The sequence below is a fragment of the Saccopteryx bilineata genome, chromosome 2, assembly GCF_036850765.1.
Source record: "Saccopteryx bilineata isolate mSacBil1 chromosome 2, mSacBil1_pri_phased_curated, whole genome shotgun sequence".
Taxonomy (NCBI): Eukaryota; Metazoa; Chordata; class Mammalia; order Chiroptera; family Emballonuridae; genus Saccopteryx; species Saccopteryx bilineata.
Window position 1 is genome coordinate 347,893,864 of NC_089491.1, and position 18,253 is coordinate 347,912,116.

General features: G+C 42.6%; 1 protein-coding gene across 4 annotated transcripts in view; it reads right to left on the minus strand.

The window, feature by feature from the left end:
* MAP3K3 (mitogen-activated protein kinase kinase kinase 3) overlaps window positions 1-18,253 on the minus strand; it is an 84,981-nt gene that overhangs the window by 46,094 nt on the left and 20,634 nt on the right. For all 4 annotated transcript variants that reach the window (XM_066262644.1, XM_066262647.1, XM_066262643.1 and 1 more), the window contains exon 3: window positions 4,570-4,610. In XM_066262644.1, coding sequence (XP_066118741.1) covers window positions 4,570-4,610 — 41 coding nt within the window. The remainder of the gene's footprint in view (window positions 1-4,569; window positions 4,611-18,253) is intronic.

The following is an 18,253-nucleotide window of genomic DNA, read 5'->3' on the forward strand; positions in this document are numbered from 1 at the left end:
AAATGAATGTATTAGATTGAACTATATAATACTGCTAATAGTCCTAAAATGGCAATTTCATATGGGTTTAACACAATACTCTGAAACTAAATAATTAAAACAAAAATAAGAGATAAGCAGGAGAGAAATCAGAGAGAAACTCATATAAATATACTTTTTCTATACAAACATAGAAGAAATATAAGATTAAAAATATTAGAGTGGGGAAGCGCTAAGTTGACATAAAATACATAAGACAAATTTAACAACAAAAAATTTAGACTTCTGCTGACAAAATAAACCAACAACGTTTTAAAAACAAACTTAGGCCTGACCAGGCGGTGGCGCAGTAGATAGAGCGTCGGACTGGGATGTGGAAGGACCCAGGTTCGAGACCCCAGGGTTGCCAGCTTGAGCGCGGGCTCATCTGGCTTGAGCAAAAAGCTCACTAGCATGGACCCAAGGTCACTGGCTCGAGCAGGGGGTTACTCAGTCTGCTGAAGGCCTGCGGTCATGGCACATATGAGAAAGCAATCAATGAACAATTATGGTGTCACAACAAAAAACTGATGATTGATGCTTCTCATCTCTCTCCGTTCCTGTCTGTCTGTCCCTATCTATCCCTCTATCTGACTCTCTCTCTGTCCCTGTAAAAAACAAAACAAACAAACAAAAAAACTTAGACCTGACCAGGTGGTGGCACAGTGGATAGAGAGTCGAATTGGGACCTGGAGGACCCAGGTTCAAAAGCCCAGGGTCGCCGGCTTGAGCGCACAGGTTCATCCAGCTTGAGTGTGGGCTCACCAGCTTGAGCGTGGAGTTGCTGGCTTGAGTGTAGGATCATAGACATGACCCCATGGTCGCTAGCTTGGTGCAACGGTTGCCAGCTTGAGCAAGGGGTCACTCACTCTGATGTAGCCACTGCCCCCCCACCTCGTCAAGGCACATATGAGAAAGCAATCAATGAACAACTAAGGTGCCACAAGGAAGAATTGATGCTTCTTATCTCTCTCCCTTCCTATCTATCCCTATTTGCCCCTCTCTGTCAAACACACACACACTTAAAAACAAAAACTTGGGGTTCTGGCCAGTTGGCTCAGTGGCAGTGTCAGCCTGGCATGTGGAAGTCTCGGGTTCGATTACCAGTCAGGGCACACAGGAGAAGTGCCCATCTGCTTCTCCACCCTTCCCTCTCTCCTTTCTATCTCTCTCTTCCCCTCCCGCAGCCAAGGCTGCTCCAATGGAGCAAAGTTGATCCGGGAGCTGAGGATGGCTCAGTGGCCTCCACCTCAGGCGCTAGAAGGCCTCTCGTTGCAACAGAGCAATGGCCCAGATGGGCAGAGCATTGCCCCCTGGTGGGCATGCCGGGTGGATCCCGGTCTGGTGTATGTGGAAGTCTGTCTCTCTGCCTTCCCGCTTCTCAATTCAGAAAAATATAAATAAATAAATATACATATATAATAATAAATAAATAAAAGCAAAAACTTGGACAAAATACTTGCTAAATCAATAGGAAAAAGGCAAAGAATATAATGAGATAATTCCAAGGAGAATTATGAATCAGGAATATGTATATTAAAATGTTCTTTATCTCTTAGTACATCTAGGCTAGATGAAATCTGACTAGCATGTGGTGGAGTAACAGCACTCAACCATGGGAGCTTCTATAGTTTTTACCTTTCTCCAAGCTGAGAAGAAGTAGTGTGTGGTACTTTCACATCTTCAATCCTCCCCCAGAGTAAGAGGAGGTATGACCAGACAAAGAAGCAATAAGCCACAGGAAACCTCTATGCCATTGGACTTTAATGAAATCTGACCATATAATTTCTTTAATGTGGGAAATTATATTGCTGAATATATTAGCCTGTATCCGCCAGGAAACCCTACCATATTATAATCCTTTATTCTCCCTTAAATCATCAGTCTTGAGCAATGATACTGTTGGGTGCTATCTAGATATGGGTTATCTAGATATGTGTTTTTTTTGAGAGCCTTTGAGAGAATAACTCTCTGTAAATTTCTAATTGCAAATCACACCCCCTTCATCAGGACCTCAGCAGTGGTTCAAAAGGGGCCAACCATTTTAAATAAAATATCAGAAGACCATTCATATGCCCCTAGCACATTATAAAAGAATCAGGCTCAGAGATAAATTCTCCTGCATTTGGCCTGGCAATGATTCATTCAAAATCCTCAAAAGCCTAGTCAAGATCAGAAACCAGGACTTCCTGATTTGGTAAGATCTAAATTGCTATCATCATGGTGAGTAACAAGCATTTTTAGGCCACTGCTTCAAAGAGGGGTCTAAAACCTGTGACAAACACCCCCTCACCAGTGTCCAGACATGAAAGTTTTTTGTTTTTTTTTTTATACAGTGACAGAGAGAGAGTCAGAGAGAGGGAAAGACAGGGACAGACAGACAGGAACACAGAGAGATGAGAAGCATCAATCATTAGTTTTTCATTGTGACACCTTAGTTGTTCATTGATTGCTTTCTCATATGTGCCTTGACGGGGGGCTGTAGCAGACCAACTAACCCCTTGCTTGAGCCAGCAATCTTGGGTCCAAGCTGGTGAGCTTGTGCTCAAACCAGATGAGCCCACGCTCAAGCTGAGTCCTCCGCATCCCAGTCCGACGCTCTATCCACTGCGCCACTGCCCGGTCAGGCGAGACATGAAGGTTTTAAAAGGAAAGGAGATCCTATGTACAGTCCTCTTCTTCTGCCCTCTTGGGGTTAAGAAGAAGGGTCAGGAGTCTCGGCCCCAACTTTCCAAAGCAAAGGGAAACTTCTTTCCTTTTTCTTCTATAAATTTTAATTCTATAAGGGCCCATAATATTTAGATATGTATAGTCCACATGCCCTGCAAAAAGTAAAGAAAGCCCACAATAATCTTGTCTACAAAATCCTAAGACATACATACATGACACCAGAGCTGGCTGGCACAGAGCAGCTTGAATTTGGCTTCCCTGCACAAACTTTATAAAGTTCCTATTCCACACATAGTACACAAACAGTGAAATGCCATGGCTCCTGGAAACAGCTCCATAAAAAGAGAATGCACAGTTTTCAAAACCTTGATACCAATGCTCTGCCGCTCAGGGCTTCAAAAGGCCATTCCTGCCTGACCACCTTAAATATTTGTGGTTTCAATCTGGCAGCTTCTCTGAAACTAAACACATACACTTTCTCAGTGTAAGTCTGCTCACTGTAACTGCATACTACTTTGGGAACAGGAATTCAGGAGAGCGTAACTGCATAATTAGGCTCCAACACAATTGAGCTTTTGATTTCATATCTACTTCTTAAAACTGTGCTGTAGCAAGTTTAGCCGGCCATCCTTCCAAAACCCAGTCACATCAGAAGTGTGAAAAGCAGTAATAATGAAGAGACAATTTAACTTCTCTGCTACTGGTAGGACACAAGAGGAGAAGCTGGGAACAGAGCTCAGAACAACCTTCCTCCTTCCAGGCTGGAACAACTTTAGAACCCACACGGCAGCAGTAGGACTGTGGCTCTGCAAATGTTTCCACCAGGAAGCCTCTGACAACCCTATGGGCTTGTGGATATATCTTTTAAGGAAAAGCAGCAACCATAGATATATATATATATATATATATATATATATATATATATATATATATATATATATACTATGGACCTAGCTTCAAAGTGGACTGAAAGCTGCCAGCAGCAGAGAGCTACCAGTTCTAAGAATGTCCAGAGGCACTACCATCCGCTGGTGGGACTTGTAAAGGAGGGGGAACTTATCTTCATGAGTATCTCGTCACTTCTCGAAATACTGAGGGCAAAGAAAAATGGGGATATCAATGGGAGGAAGGCAAAAAGTGGGAAACAGATAAAAAAGGCACACTTATGCACACACACTCCACATACAGGGTCCCGAATATCCCATGACCAGAGTTCTCTATGGTTTTTAGAAGTTTTTCCTTAAATAAGTTGAGAAATTAAGTGGAGTCATATTTTTCTCCACTAAAATATCTACCTTGACTTTCTACAAAAAAACTAAATACTGACAGTGGAGAAAAGGACATCAGGGTTTTGCAATATTACTTTCAATTCCCTAACAAGGTAAGATACAGACTAAAAAACTCCCTCTATATTCTCAAATGATCTGAAATCTTTCACATCTGAGGGATGTGATGAAGCTTTTATGACCTACAGACATGATAAAGAAACTTCCAATTCACCAACATGGCACCTAATGTGGACAAAAAAAGGGCTACCCTACCAAGGATGGGAAAGACACATCACAGGAGAATCCAGAACTCCCTCTAATGTCCACAGGTTGTACAGTATCAGTGTCTCTGGAAGCATGACTGAGTAGATCTGGGTTCCTGACTTCCTCCCCTAGCAAACTGGCAGACCTCCCAGAGGCAGAATAAGAGCAGAGGAGTAAAGAAAGTATCAGCAGTTAAAACGGCTTCTATTTGGACAAGAAACAAGGCTCAATTGGTAGGCCAAGTCATGGTGAAGCTTTCCCCTTTATGCCCAGTCAAACCCATTGTCCAGCCAGTGACCCCAGAAGAATCACTCCAGGGACACAACCACAGATCAGAGGGCAGACTTACCGCCTCTCCCCATTGTGCTCAAACTTGATCCTGATGTCACTCTGCCAAAGAAATGAAAGACAGGTTAGCAGGTTCTCAAGCATGTGTTACTCCCAGGTAAGCCACAAGCAGTTCTTTAGCAATATTAAGCAAATATCCCTGATGTCCTGTTCCAGCTTCACTACCCTATAGGAATTCCTTTTCAATGTACTGTAGCCTTCCAGTTCTAACCTCAGAAGCAACAAAGCTCTTGAGACAAGATTCCTAGGGGGCTGCCCCAGCTTAATTGCTATGCTCTAGCATCTCACCCCTCCATATAACTTCCCAACCAGGATACCTTCCTTCTTGGCTGATGTGACTGAACAGAAAAAGAAATCTTAGCACTGATACTTCCTAGCTTTATGACCACAAGTAAGTTACTTAGTCTCTATGAGTTCTAACTTTTCCTCTGTAGAGTGGGGCTGGACATATCTAATTTGCAGAGCTGCTATGAGAACTAAATAAGATAATGTAAGTGAAATATCTAATACATAGTAGATATGCAATAAATGGTCACTGCTGCTACTATTGTTTTCCATGATCCCCTCGGTGTTATCTCCAGTACAGGTAAACTGAAACCCTGTACAACCTACCTATAACTGCCCCAGCTTTATCCTAAATGAGCAGCATAGGTAGCCTATAAACTCCGGAGGACAGGGATTATGTCTATCTTGTTTCTTTTTTTTTTTTTTTTTTTGTATTTTTCTGAAGCTGGAAACAGGAAGAGATAGTCAGACAGACTCCCGCATGCGCCCGACCGGGATCCACCCGGCACGCCCACCAGGGGGCAATGCTCTGCCCACCAGGGGGCGATGCTCTACCCCTCCGGGGCGTTGCTCTGTTGCGACCAGAGTCACTCTAGCACCTGGGGCAGAGGCCAAGGAGCCATCCCCAGGGCCCGGGCCATCTTTGCTCCAATGGAGCCTTAGCTGCGGGAGGGGAAGAGAGAGACAGAGAGAAAGGAGAGGGGGAGGGGTGGAGAAGCAGATGGGCACTTCTCCTGTGTGCCCTGGCCGGGAATCAAACCCGGGACTTCTGCATGCCAGGCCGACGCTCTACCACTGAGCTAACCAGCCAGGGCTCTATCTTGTTTCTGTACCCAGGTGACTACCAAAGGGAATGGTATATAATATTTGTGCTTAATAATATGTGTTAAATGGATTTATTAGATGGAGAAAAGTTGAATGTAAATATAAAAAAAGGAAGTAGAAATGTTAAAATGTTAAGGAACAAATCAAGAAGGAAGAGATATTGCAAAGGGCAAACAGACACTTGTGGGAGCTAAAAATTACAGGAAAAGAGAAGAGACATGACAGAAAAAATATAAGTATAGAGGAAAAAGTAAGATTGTTAGGAAATCAACAAATAGAGATGAGAAGAGTTTATAATCAGTGAATGAAAATCATATTGAAAAAGGCATTAATAGACTGTGGCTTAGAAGAAAGGAGAGGGTTTCAGAGTATTTGAAGATGAGGAACACAGAGCAGAGAGAAAAGAGAATTTGAAAGGTTGGATGGGTGCATAATAAGAATTTCCTTTTTCCTTAAGATATTAGGGGCCTAGAATTCTCTTCCAGTTCAATGAACTGGACCAGTGGTTCTAATTTATACTCCTAGAAGTTATTGAGGACCCCAAAGAGCTTCTGTTTATGCAAATTATATCTAATATTTCCCATGTTAAAAATTAAACCTGAGAAAATTTAAATTTATTTTATTCATTTTTAAATAATTAAAAACTATGTTAACATAAACACATTTTTTATTAAAAAATAACTATCTTTAAAAAGTTTAGTGAGAGAGAATGCACATCTTTTCATGCATGGCTTAATAGGAGACAGCTGAATTCTCATATCAGCTTCTGCTTTCAAAATGTTGTGACAAAACATATCATGTAGCCTGTGGAAACTTTGCTATACATTCGTAAGAGAATTTGGGTGAAAAGAGCAAGTAACATCTTAGTATTATTATGAAAATAGTTTAGACCTCATGGACTCCTGAAAGGGTCCTGGGAACCAACTAGAGGTCCCTAGACCACACCTTGGGAATTGCTGAATTAAAATATAAGTCTATCATCCTCTTTTAACCCATTATTTTAAAGATAAGGAAACAGGGAATCAAAGAACTTAATGACCCTGAAAAGGTCATCTACTAAACAGTGAAGACCAAAGCTTCCCTGAGGAACAGGTATGTGATGTGACAACTCTTCAAACACAACCCTGGTATAGCCCTCTCATCCCTTAATATAACATACGGACCACTTTATCCATGAATAACATATGACAATAATTAACATTTATTGAGCATATACTATGTACTGAGATTTGTTCTAAGCATGTTACATATATCAATTAAACTAATCCTCACAATAGGTACTATTATTATCCCTAAGTTCCCTCAAAGTTATGACGCTGGTAAAAGAAGAGCCAGGTTTCAAACTGTGGTAGCCCAGCTCTTGACTACTATACTATCCTATGATTTAAGCATTGCACAGGCAAAAGAGGTTTATTTTACACACAGATGCAGGGCTTCAATGGGAGCACTGGAGAAAGGAAACTATCCAAGGGTCATTTGTGATACTGTTTTTTGGAACTCATGGAGGAAATGGAAAGATCCCCATATCTAGGGTAATAAGGGAGTAAGAAGCAGGAGACTGGTACCCATCATGCAACAAGCTATGGGGCCTGGGGGACCAGTAAGGGGTGCTATAGCTAAGGTTGTGAGTGGATGCAGATAGGGGAGGTAGATGGGGACCAGTATGCCCCAAATGGTTTGCATTCTAGGTGCTGGAGGAAGGAAGAGGGGAAAGGGGAAAGGGGAGGGGAGAGGGGGAGGAAGAAAGAAGGAGAGAGGAAGGAGGGAAGGAGGGAGAAGGGAGGGGGGAAGAGAGAGAGAGAAAGAGAGAGAGAGAAGCAGAAAGGCAGGGAGGTGCTGCTGCAGGGGAAATTATTCTGCAAATTCAAGGTTTATATGAGTGACAGCAGTTTTTTCACTGTCTTCTTTTCCTCCTTTCCCTGAAATGCTAAGCAGTTACCAAGGTAAGAGCCCTTTAAAGCATGATGCCTGAGACATGCTGTCATGCTCTGACATGCCATCTTCAGCTTACCACTATCTCTAGGTTCCACAACTGGCTCTGGAGTAGCCCAATGGTCACTACAATTTGCAGTCCTGTCCATCCCTGAAGGTAGGTTACCACATTTTTTCACCTCCTGCTCACAGCCCAGGACACCATGGTATACCTCTCTTATTACTATTATTTTTTAATAGATTCTATTTTCATAACAGTTTTAGATTTACAAAAAAACCTAACAGAGAGTACCCATACTCCCCCTCCAGGTTCCCCTATTATTAACATGTTATTTTAGTATAGTACATTTCTTTTTTATTTTTAACTAGTTAACCAACATTGATGTATTAACTAAAGTCTATAGTTTATGCAGATGTTCTTAGTTTTCCCTGTTGACTTTTTATCTATTTTTTATAGTGACAATAAACTCGTAACAAAGCTCTTATTTTTAAATTAGGACATTTATTATTATTATTTTTTAGATTTATGTTTATTCATTTTAGAGAAGAGAGAGAGGAGGGGGTAGGAGCTGGAAGCATCAATTCCCATATGTGCCTTGACCAGGCAAGCCCAGGGTTTCAAACTGGCAACCTCAGCATTCCAGGTCGACATTTTACCCACTGCACCATCACTGGTCGGGACATTATATTTAGATGCACCTATGAAGGAATCCCCTCAGTCCCTTCATGGGACTGATGGAACCAAATTTATTAATGATAGGCCATAATCTAAGAACTATTCTATTAGTCAGAAATTAATGCAGTTAGTTGGAATTAAACTTTTGCCCTTGGCCTGACCTGTGGTGGCGCAGTGGATAATGCGTCGACCTGGAAATGCTGAGGTCGCTGGTTCAAAACCCTGGGCTTGCCTGGTCAAGGCACATATGGGAGTTGATGCTTCCAGCTCCTCCCCCCTTCTCTCTCTCTGTCTCTCTCTCTCTCTCTCTCTCCTCTCTAAAAATGAATAAAGAAGAAAAAAAATATATAAACTTTTGCCCCAAATCACTCCTACTCAAGACTAACAAAGCCTGTGATTAGTGAAGCCTAGCACTCTGAGTCCCTTCTCTGATGTGGTGACAGCCTTTCAGAACAGGATGCAGGGCCACAGCTGGTTTTTATGTACTACACAGTGTGCCCAGATCTGCCAAATTCCTAAGTCTGAGTTTGCCCTGTCAGGCTGATGAGACTAAGCCATGGATAAGGAAAGTTCAGAAAAAGATAACTTAATTCAATTCTTTCCTGACAACCATTCTCCTTCCCTGAGGCATTTCAAACTGGCTAAGAACCCTTTCACAAGCTTTTCTCTTCCCCATCTCTGTGACTCTATTCCAGCCCAAGGAACCTGCCCCCACTCTAGTAGCCACTTCTGCTTCTTGGCAAGTTCCTCTTACACATGCTCTCACCAACTCTCCCCCTACATGTGACCTCTTCTTGATGTTTGGACTTTTGGCCTCTGGATTTCCCTCCCTTACCTTACATCTTCTCCTCAGTACAAATAAAAAATCAGGCAACATCTAAATAAAAGATCCCCAAATCTCTATGTCCAGTCCTAATCTCTCAAGCAAAACTTCACCTGGGCCTGACCTATGGTGGCGCAGTGGGTAAAAGCATCGACCTGGAATGCTGAGGTCGCCGGTTCAAAACCCCAGGCTTGCCTGATCAAGGCACATATGGGAGTTGATGCTTCCTGCTCCTCCCTCTGTTCTTTTCTCTCTCTCTGTGTCTCCTCTCTCTTAAAAAACAAACAAACAAACAAAAAAACCTTCACCTGTCTGTCATGTATCTGAAGCAGATATGTCATCATTAATAATGCAGCACTAGAGCCTGACTTGTGGTGGCGCAGTGGATAAAGTGTTGACCTGGAAAGCTGAGGTCACCGGTTCGAATCCCTGGGCTAGCCCTGTGAAGGTACACACAGGAATCAACTACTACGATATTTCCCATTTCTCCTCCCTCTTTCTCTCTCCCCTCTCTCCAAAATTCAATAAATAACCCCCCCCCAAAAAAAAGAAAAGACTGTAGCACTAGAGTCAAACTACTAGAGTCAAACTGTCTAGCTTAAAACCCTGGCTCTACAACCTCTGAGCTATGTAACTTTGAACTTGTTACTAACCTCTCTGTGACTTGGTTTCCTCATCTGTAAAATGAGGTCAGTGATAGTATCTCTCTCATGGAGTCATCAAAAGAATTAAATAAAATAACCTATAAAGGTACGAGAACAGTACCTGATAAATCATAAGTGCTCAATAAATAATAATGCAGGCCCATTATCCTTTAGCCAGAAGCACTGGGGCCAGAAGTGTTTCAGAATGCACTTTTCGATTTAGAGAGGTAGTATGGTACATGTTCTATGTATTACATGGCACTTCTCCCCAGCAGAAGGGTATCTGGGGCAGCATTTCCATGGCAGAGGCAGAACGCTCACAGATACTTCATGCACTCCTGTGTACTGCTTAGCCTCTCTTAAAACTAGTTTTGGGCTTTGTGACTAGTTCTGACCAAGAGCTGGGAAAAGAAGTGAGTTTCTAGACTCTCTTCCCTGGCAGCCACATGGTCCAGAGCAGTGGAGCCAACCTCAATTAGGGTCCCTAACTCATTGTGGGAAATTCTTTCCTCCCCTTCTCTGTACTAGACATACTGTGTTGTCACTAAGATTTAGGGTTTATATGTTAACACAGCAAAGATAGGTTTTGTAATGAAAAGTTTGAATATTCACAATAAATGGAGTAAAGACTACAAATGGTCCTGTGTTCATTCAAACCAGGTTTTGTTGCCAAATGAGTTTGCCACAAATCTTTTTTTTAATTTGAAAATTAAAAAAGAAATAGCCTTTCAGTTTGCAATACTCATTGGAGATTTCAGAACTGAGATAAAAGTGTGGTACCTACAAAAACCACACACACATATATACACATATTCTGAGTTTTTCACAGTAACATCAAACTCAACCTAACCATATGTGTCAGTATCAACTATCTTCCCCAAACTCATCTCCCTCCTTAGTGTTGCTATTTCTAACATCGGGAACACTTGGCTATAGGCTCAAGACTCTGAACTCTGCTTGATTCTTTCCTTTCTTTCCCCTCCTCATAGCCAGACAGCAAGTTCCAATTCTCCCTTCAAAGGCCTCTGGTAAAAGACTCTGAACCTTTCCCTCCAACATCACTCTCACTGAGTCCCTTTTTCTCTCACTCCTGGATTCCAAAAGCAACTCTGTACTTCTTGGCAACACCCTTCCAACATAGTTTACATTCCTCTACAATTTCAATCACTTTAACCACCATTTTCACCATGTCCCTTCCTTATTAAAAAAGTAATCAGTGATTCCCATCACCTCATGGAATAAAGTCTATATTCTCAGCTATCATTCAAAGCCCTCTGGAATTTAAGTTCATTCAGTTTACCCAACCATCTCACATTGTTTGTTCTCCACAGGAACGCTCTCTCCAGACAGATAAATGTCCACCCCATTTCCTGAAATATGCCATATTCATTCCTTCCCCTACACCGTTAATCATTCAGTTTCAGAATCTGGAATGCTACTCTTCTTCCTTTCCACTTAACTAAACTTTTATAGCCTAGTTCAAGTGCCCCTCCCCCCCCCCAAAGGATTTCACAACTCCTTGATCCAAGTTCATCTTTCTTTTCCTGGCTTCCTATAGCATTTACTACCTGTACCATATATTTAGTCATAGTCACATTCTACCTTAGTTCTTTTTTCTTTTTGTGTGTGTGTGACAGAGACAGAGAGAGTCAGAGAGAGAGAGAGACAGGGACAGACAGATAAGAAGGGAGAGAGATGAGAAGCATCAATTCTTCGTTGCGGCCCCTTAGTTTCTCATTGATTGCTTTCTCATATGTGCCTTGACTGGGGGGCTGTAGCACAGTGAGTGACCCCTTGCTCGAGCCAGTGACCTTGGGCTCAAGTTGGTGAGCCTTGCTCAAACCAGATGAGCCCACGCTCAAGCTGGCGACCTCGGGATCTCAAACTTGGGTCCTCTGCATCCCAGTCCAACGCTCTGTGCACTGCGCCACTGCCTGGTCAGGTAGTTTTTTTTTTTTTTTTCATGAATTTCTCATTTTCCAATAAGAGTGCACACTTCCTAGGGTACAGTGAATCTAACTTATATTTCTTTTGTATGTCCAAGAAACCTAAACCTAGCACACGTTCAACTGAATGAGGAGATGCCACAGCCACTGAGAAAAAGTTCCAGTACAAAAATTCATGTCCAGACAGGTTCAAGTCCTCCATCTACTACAGCCAATCTGATGAAAGCAATAGTCTTCATCCAGGAGAAGAACAGTGTGGGCCTACAAGGTGAGCTACAGATTTGAGAACTCAGCATGGGTACTAAGAGTAACTAATGATGACACCAAACTTAAGCAGAAATGCCCTTCTCAAAGTAGAAGCTCAACAATTGAACATGTAACCCAAGAGGGCTCCCAAGAATCCAAATATCATCATCATCATCATCATCATCATCACCACCACCACCATCATCATCATCAAACAGTGTTGGTTAAACAAAGGTTTGTGAACTAATTTAACCTAAGAAAAGCATCTGCTAGCCATTAGGCCTGGTACCCTCTCTCTAATTTTGCAGTGCTCTCTCTCCCTATATAGGCTATATGCTTTCAATGGCTCTCATCTTTGGCACTGGAGTTCTTATTTTGCCAATAATAAATAAATGAAAAGAAGAAAAGGGCAACAAAAAAATTTTATTTGTAAGTGACTCATATCAATGGAAGGCATGATAAAACAGATTAACAGGTTTATGTATTACCTTATGTTTTATTTTCAAACTAGCCAGCCTATCTTATCAAGAATCCCTGAAAGACAAAGGAAGTCCTGAAGAGCCAGGTTTATCCATTGTAAAAGCAAAAGGGAGACAGTTAAATCACTGACCCTGCTGGAGGAACAACTCCTAAACTTCTCTTCTAGGACTGATAGTGAAGAGATCTACCTGCGCTGTTTGTGCCTACTAGGAAGAAAGCATCATTCTCATTCTAGAGCATCCACTAGTAAATGTCTGGAGGGTCAGACTGAGACTCTGGGCTCTGGTCAAGCCTCTACCTACCATTTTGATAAGATTTGAGGGAAATAAGAACCCATGGAAAAAGCGTTCTATTTCTTTCTCCACTGGGACTTTCAAAAATGAGGCTAGTGTCAGAAGTTTGTAAAGGGCCATCAAACAGTAATGACAATCCAATAAAGGTAGAAAACCTTTTCACCCTGTTCGGTTCCATGACAGTATGCATAATTCTGGTTAGATGCTTCCACAAGAGCTCATTTATACCAACAATACCAGAATATAATGATTCTGATGTAATTACCACAGCTTTATATTTGTTCATTTATTTTACAATGTATAAAATGCTTTACATTCTGTTCATGGTCTTAAAACAGTCTTAAGAGGTAGATAAAGTGTTTTGTTTGTTTGTTTTTTGAGAGCAGACAGGAAGAGAAAGAGATGATAAACATCAACTCATAGTGGTATCACTTTAGTTGTTCCTGATTGCTTCTTATACATGCCTTGACTGGGGGGCTCAAGCCAAGCCAGAGACCTTGGGCTTCAAGCTAGTGACCACATGCTCAAGCTGGCTGTGCTCAAGCCAAGCGAGCCCACGCTTAAGCCAGTGACCTTGGGGCTTCGAACCTGAGACCTCAAAAGCCTATGGTAATGAATTTTTAACAACTCAATGGCTTTTGACCTGTAATCTTTTCACTATACTAAGCTGTTAACATCACAGAGAAATAGAATCTTTTGGTTATAAAGCATTGTGAGTTGAGACTGCTAAAGGGATGTTGCACATCACCACCTGCAAAACTATCCCTAGGCCCCAGCACACTTAAGATGTGCCATGCATCTAAGATTGTCCAGCCAGCTCTAACCAGGCTGCAGGCTTTCAGGGACCTAATATACAGGAGGGAGAATACAAAGAACACAGATCCTACCTCCTAGCAAATAGTTCATAGATGAACTCATGTACTTCCATAGCTGTTCAGATGCTTACTTGTTCTCTAAAACAGTCTTTTCAATTGCCCATCTGCCAGAAATTTCGTGCCAGTCACCAAAGAGTTATCTACCCTGATATCATATATTGGGTTCTATAATCTTTATACATCAGGGTAGTTAACTCTTTCACAGAACAGCATGAAATTTCTGGTGGAACAGTGGTTGAAAACCATTGCTCTAAAGCAGGGGTCGGGAACCTATGGCTCATGAGCCAGATGTGGCTCTTCTGATGGCTGCATCTGGCTCGCAGACAAATCTTTAATAAAAAAAAAATAACGTTAAAAATATAAAACATTCTCATGTATTACAATCCATTCATTTCCTACCACTTATGTTCATGGTTGTGGGTGGCTGGAGCCAATCACAGCTGTCCTCCGGGACAACACCAAATTTTTATTGGATAATGCGTAATGTACACAGGTCATTGTATGGCTCTCATGGAATTACATTTTAAAATATGTGGCGTTCATGACTCTCTCAGCCAAAAAGGTTCCCAACCCCTGCTCTAAAGCATTCTCTTTTTCAATCAGCTACTTAGCTTGTTTACTTAGGGAAGAGGATGTCTGAAGTCCTGCCAAGCAGAAATATTAAATTAGGCTTTCTAGTTCTTCAGGCCTCAGCCCCTAAACAATTCTGTCGATGAACCCACAGCTCCTCTGACTTTCCTTGCTGTACCAAGCTTGAGCTCCGTTAAGCCGTGCCAATTTCAGCTCTGCCTTGTAGCCAGTACTAGCATATTCACACTGAAGTGCTATTTGCCTGTGCCAGCACCATCCCTCCCCTGAATAAACTTTTCATGTTTTTTTTTAATTGGTTTTAGAGAGGGAAACAGAAACATCCATCTGTTTCTGTATGTGCCCTGACCAAGGATTGAACTGTAAATGTCTGCATTTCAGGATGATCCTTCAACCAACCAAGTCATCCAACCAAAGCAGTGAATAAACCTTTTTTGCTGGCCAAAATACTTGGTAACTTTCAACTGGGACTCTGCAATTTGAATCCAATATGACATCTTTTAGCCATTTATATTAGGTTTTTTTTTTGTTTTGTTTTGTTTTTTTGTATTTTTCTGAAGCTGGAAACGGGGAGAGACAGTCAGACAGACTCCCGCATGCGCCCGACCGGGATCCACCCAGCACGCCCACCAGGGGCAATGCTCTGCCCACCAGGGGGCGATGCTTTGCCGAGACCAGAGCCACTCCAGCACCTGGGGCAGAGACCAAGGAGCCATCCCCAGCGCCCGGGCCATCTTTGCTCCAATGGAGCCTTGGCTGCGGGAGGGGAATAGAGAGACAGAGAGGAAGGAGGGGGGGGGTGGAGAAGCAAATGGGCGCTTCTCCTATGTGCCCTGGCCAGGAATCGAACCCGGGTCCCCCACATGCCAGGCCGACACTCTACCGCTGAGCCAACCGGCCAGGGCCTATATTAGGTTTTGATCTTTCATTCCTTTCTTCTCCTTAGCATGGATCTTCTGGCAGAAGATCTGATAATAGAGAAAACTGTTTATTTCTACCCCAAACCCAAGTGAATAAAAACAAGAATAATAAATGTGAATTCATTCTGTAAATTATAAAGTCCTATGTTAACAGTTATTAATGTCTCCAGACTCTTGGGTCAGGCCTTTTAATTATACTAAGCTATAAAAATTTCACTCCTCAAAGGTTCTCCCAACCCCTTCTCACCCTAGAGAGAGGGTACCAGGCCTAATGGCTCAAAGGTTCTCCCAACCCCTTCTCATCCTTCCTAGAAATGCATTCGTGAGACTTCCTCCTTTTTTTCACTTTCAGGATTTTACTGAAGAATATTTCTCTTGGTTAGAAGTTGAACATCTCCTACACTTCCATTCCACAACTTTAACTTTATTAAGGGAAAAACTATCATTGCCCCTTTAACCAGTAGTAGTATAACATTTTGAGTTTCAATTTCTAAACAGCTGTATTTGTTTCACGGCTTCACAAGCTTATGACAATGCATAGAAACTTATCGGCCCAGTCCAGCTGGCTCAATGGTAGAGCACTGGCCTGGTGTGTGGATGTCCTGGGTTTGATTCCCAGTCAGGGCACATAGGAGAAGCAACCATCTGCTTCTCCACCCCTTCCTCTTGTCTCTGTCTCTCTCGCTCTCTCTCTCTCTCTTCCCTTCCTACAGCCATGGCTCAACTGGTTTGAGCGCACTGGCCCCAGGCGCTGAGGATGGCTCCATGGAGCCTCCGCCTCAGGCACTAAAAATTGCTTGGTTGCAAGCATGGCCCCAGATGGGGAGAGCATCGGAAGTTGCTGCGTGGATACTGGTCAGGGCACATGCAGGAGTCTGTTTCTCTATCTTCCCTCCTCTCAACTTGGAAAAAGAAAGAAAAAAAAGAAACTCATGACCTGTGTGAAGAAATCAATGTGTCAATGAATCACTAAACATCTTTAAGAATGTACTGAATTTCTTTTTCTTTTATTTATTTATTTAGAGATAGAGACACACAGAGAGACAGAGAAAGGAAAGGAGAGAGAAGCATCAACTTGTAGTTTGTCACTTTAGTTGTTCATTGATTGCCTCTCCTATATGCCTTGACCACTGGGGGAAGGGAGGGCTCAAGCTGAGCAAGTAACCCCTTGATCAAGCCAGCGATCTTGGGATCCAGCAACCTTAGGGTTTCAAACATGAGATCTCAGCATCCCATGTCCAATGTTCTATCCACTGCCCCACCACTGGTCAGGCCATGTACTGAATTTCTTGCCTAATAAATCAGCAGTCCCTTATATTGTATATAAAGTTGTACTGCCCAAGATAATAGCCACTAGCCACATGTGGCTATTTACATTTAAAATTAAATAAAATTTAAAATTCAGTTCATCAGTTGCTCATTAGATGTGTGGTAGTGGCTACTACAATGGACAGCACAAACATAGAACATTTCTATCATTACAGAAATTTTACTGGACAGCACTGATAGAGTCTTTTATAAATAATATTGTGAGAAATAGTGACTAGAAGCACAGAACATAGGTAATGAGTAACCAATGCTCCCTACAAATTCGCTAAAATGGCTTGTCTGGGAATTGAACTCCATATTTTTCCAGCACTAGTATCAGGTTTAAAAGTATATTTTAACTTTTTTTTTTAATTTTTCTTTTATTAATTTTTTAGAGAGGAGAGAGAGTGAGAGAGAGAGAAGGGGGAGGGAGGAGCAGGAAGCATCAACTCCCATATGTGCCTTGACCAGGCAAGCCCAGGGTTTTGAACCAGCGACCTCAGAGTTCCAGGTTGACGCTTTATCCATTGCGCCACCACAGATCAGTCATATATTTTAGCTTTTTTGCACATTTTTTTTTTTTTTTTGTATTTTTCTGAAGCTGGAAACGGGGAGAGACAGTCAGACAGACTCCCGCATGCGCCCGATTGGGATCCACCCGGCACGCCCACCAGAGGCGATGCTCTGCCCACCAGGGGGCGATGCTCTGCCCCTCCGGGGCGTCGCTCTGTTGCAACCAGAGCCACTCTAGCGCCCGGGGCAGAGGCCAAGGAGCCATCCCCAGCGCCCCGGGCCATCTTTGCTCCAATGGAGCCTTGGCTGCGGGAGGGGAAGAGAGAGACAGAGAGGAAGGAGGGGGGGGGGGCGTGGAGAAGCAAATGGGCACTTCTCCTATGTGCCCTGGCTGGGAATCGTACCCAGGTCCCCCGCACGCCAGGCTGACGCTCTACCGCTGAGCCAACCAGCCAGGGCCCATATATTTTAACTTTAACAGGTAATCTGGTTTGCTACCAAAAATTTCTTTTTCTCACTGGCCCCTACACATAAGCTTGTTGTTACTGTGGGGCTATTCAGAAGGGCTGAGTTGCTGCTGTTGTGTTTTTTCTTTAAAAACAAAAATAACCCTGAGGAACAGTTGGTATATTCTATGCAACAGAAAATATTTGATGACATTCAAGTAAATTATGGATCCAAGCAGCCAGTACCTCTTGCTAAGATTACTTCCTAACCAGTAGTGAATCTTTTTCACAACCTTCTCTACCTTCATAACCACTGACTTTACTCCAAAAACAACAGTAGGCACAGTAAAAAGATCAGGACTTTTCTTTCATTCTTTACCGACTGATTTTTAAGAGATAGAGAGAAAGAAAGAAGCCTTAATTTGTTGTACCACTCAGTTGTACAATCATCATGTACCTCCTGTCTGTGCCTTGACTGGGGATTGAATCCACAACCTTGGTGTTTTGGAATGACATTCTGCTCAACTTAGCTAACCAGCCAGGGGCAGGACTTTTTTTTTTTTAAAGGAATTTATTTTTATTTTTACTTTTCTTAGATTTTTTTTATTTATTCACTTTTTTTTTTTTTTTTTTTTTTAGAGAGAGGGGAGGGGCGTGGAGGAGAGGAGAGAGAAAAGAGAGAGAACAGAGGGAGGAGCAGGAAGCATCAACTCCCATATTTGCCTTGAAGCCCAGGGCCTCAAACCAGCGACCTCAGCATCCCAGGTCCATGCTCTATCCACTGCGCCACCGCAGGTCAGGCCCAAGACTATTCTTATAATGGCTTTTAGGCTCTAAGCCAGGGGTCCCCAAACTACGGCCCGCGGGCCACATGCGGCCCCCTGA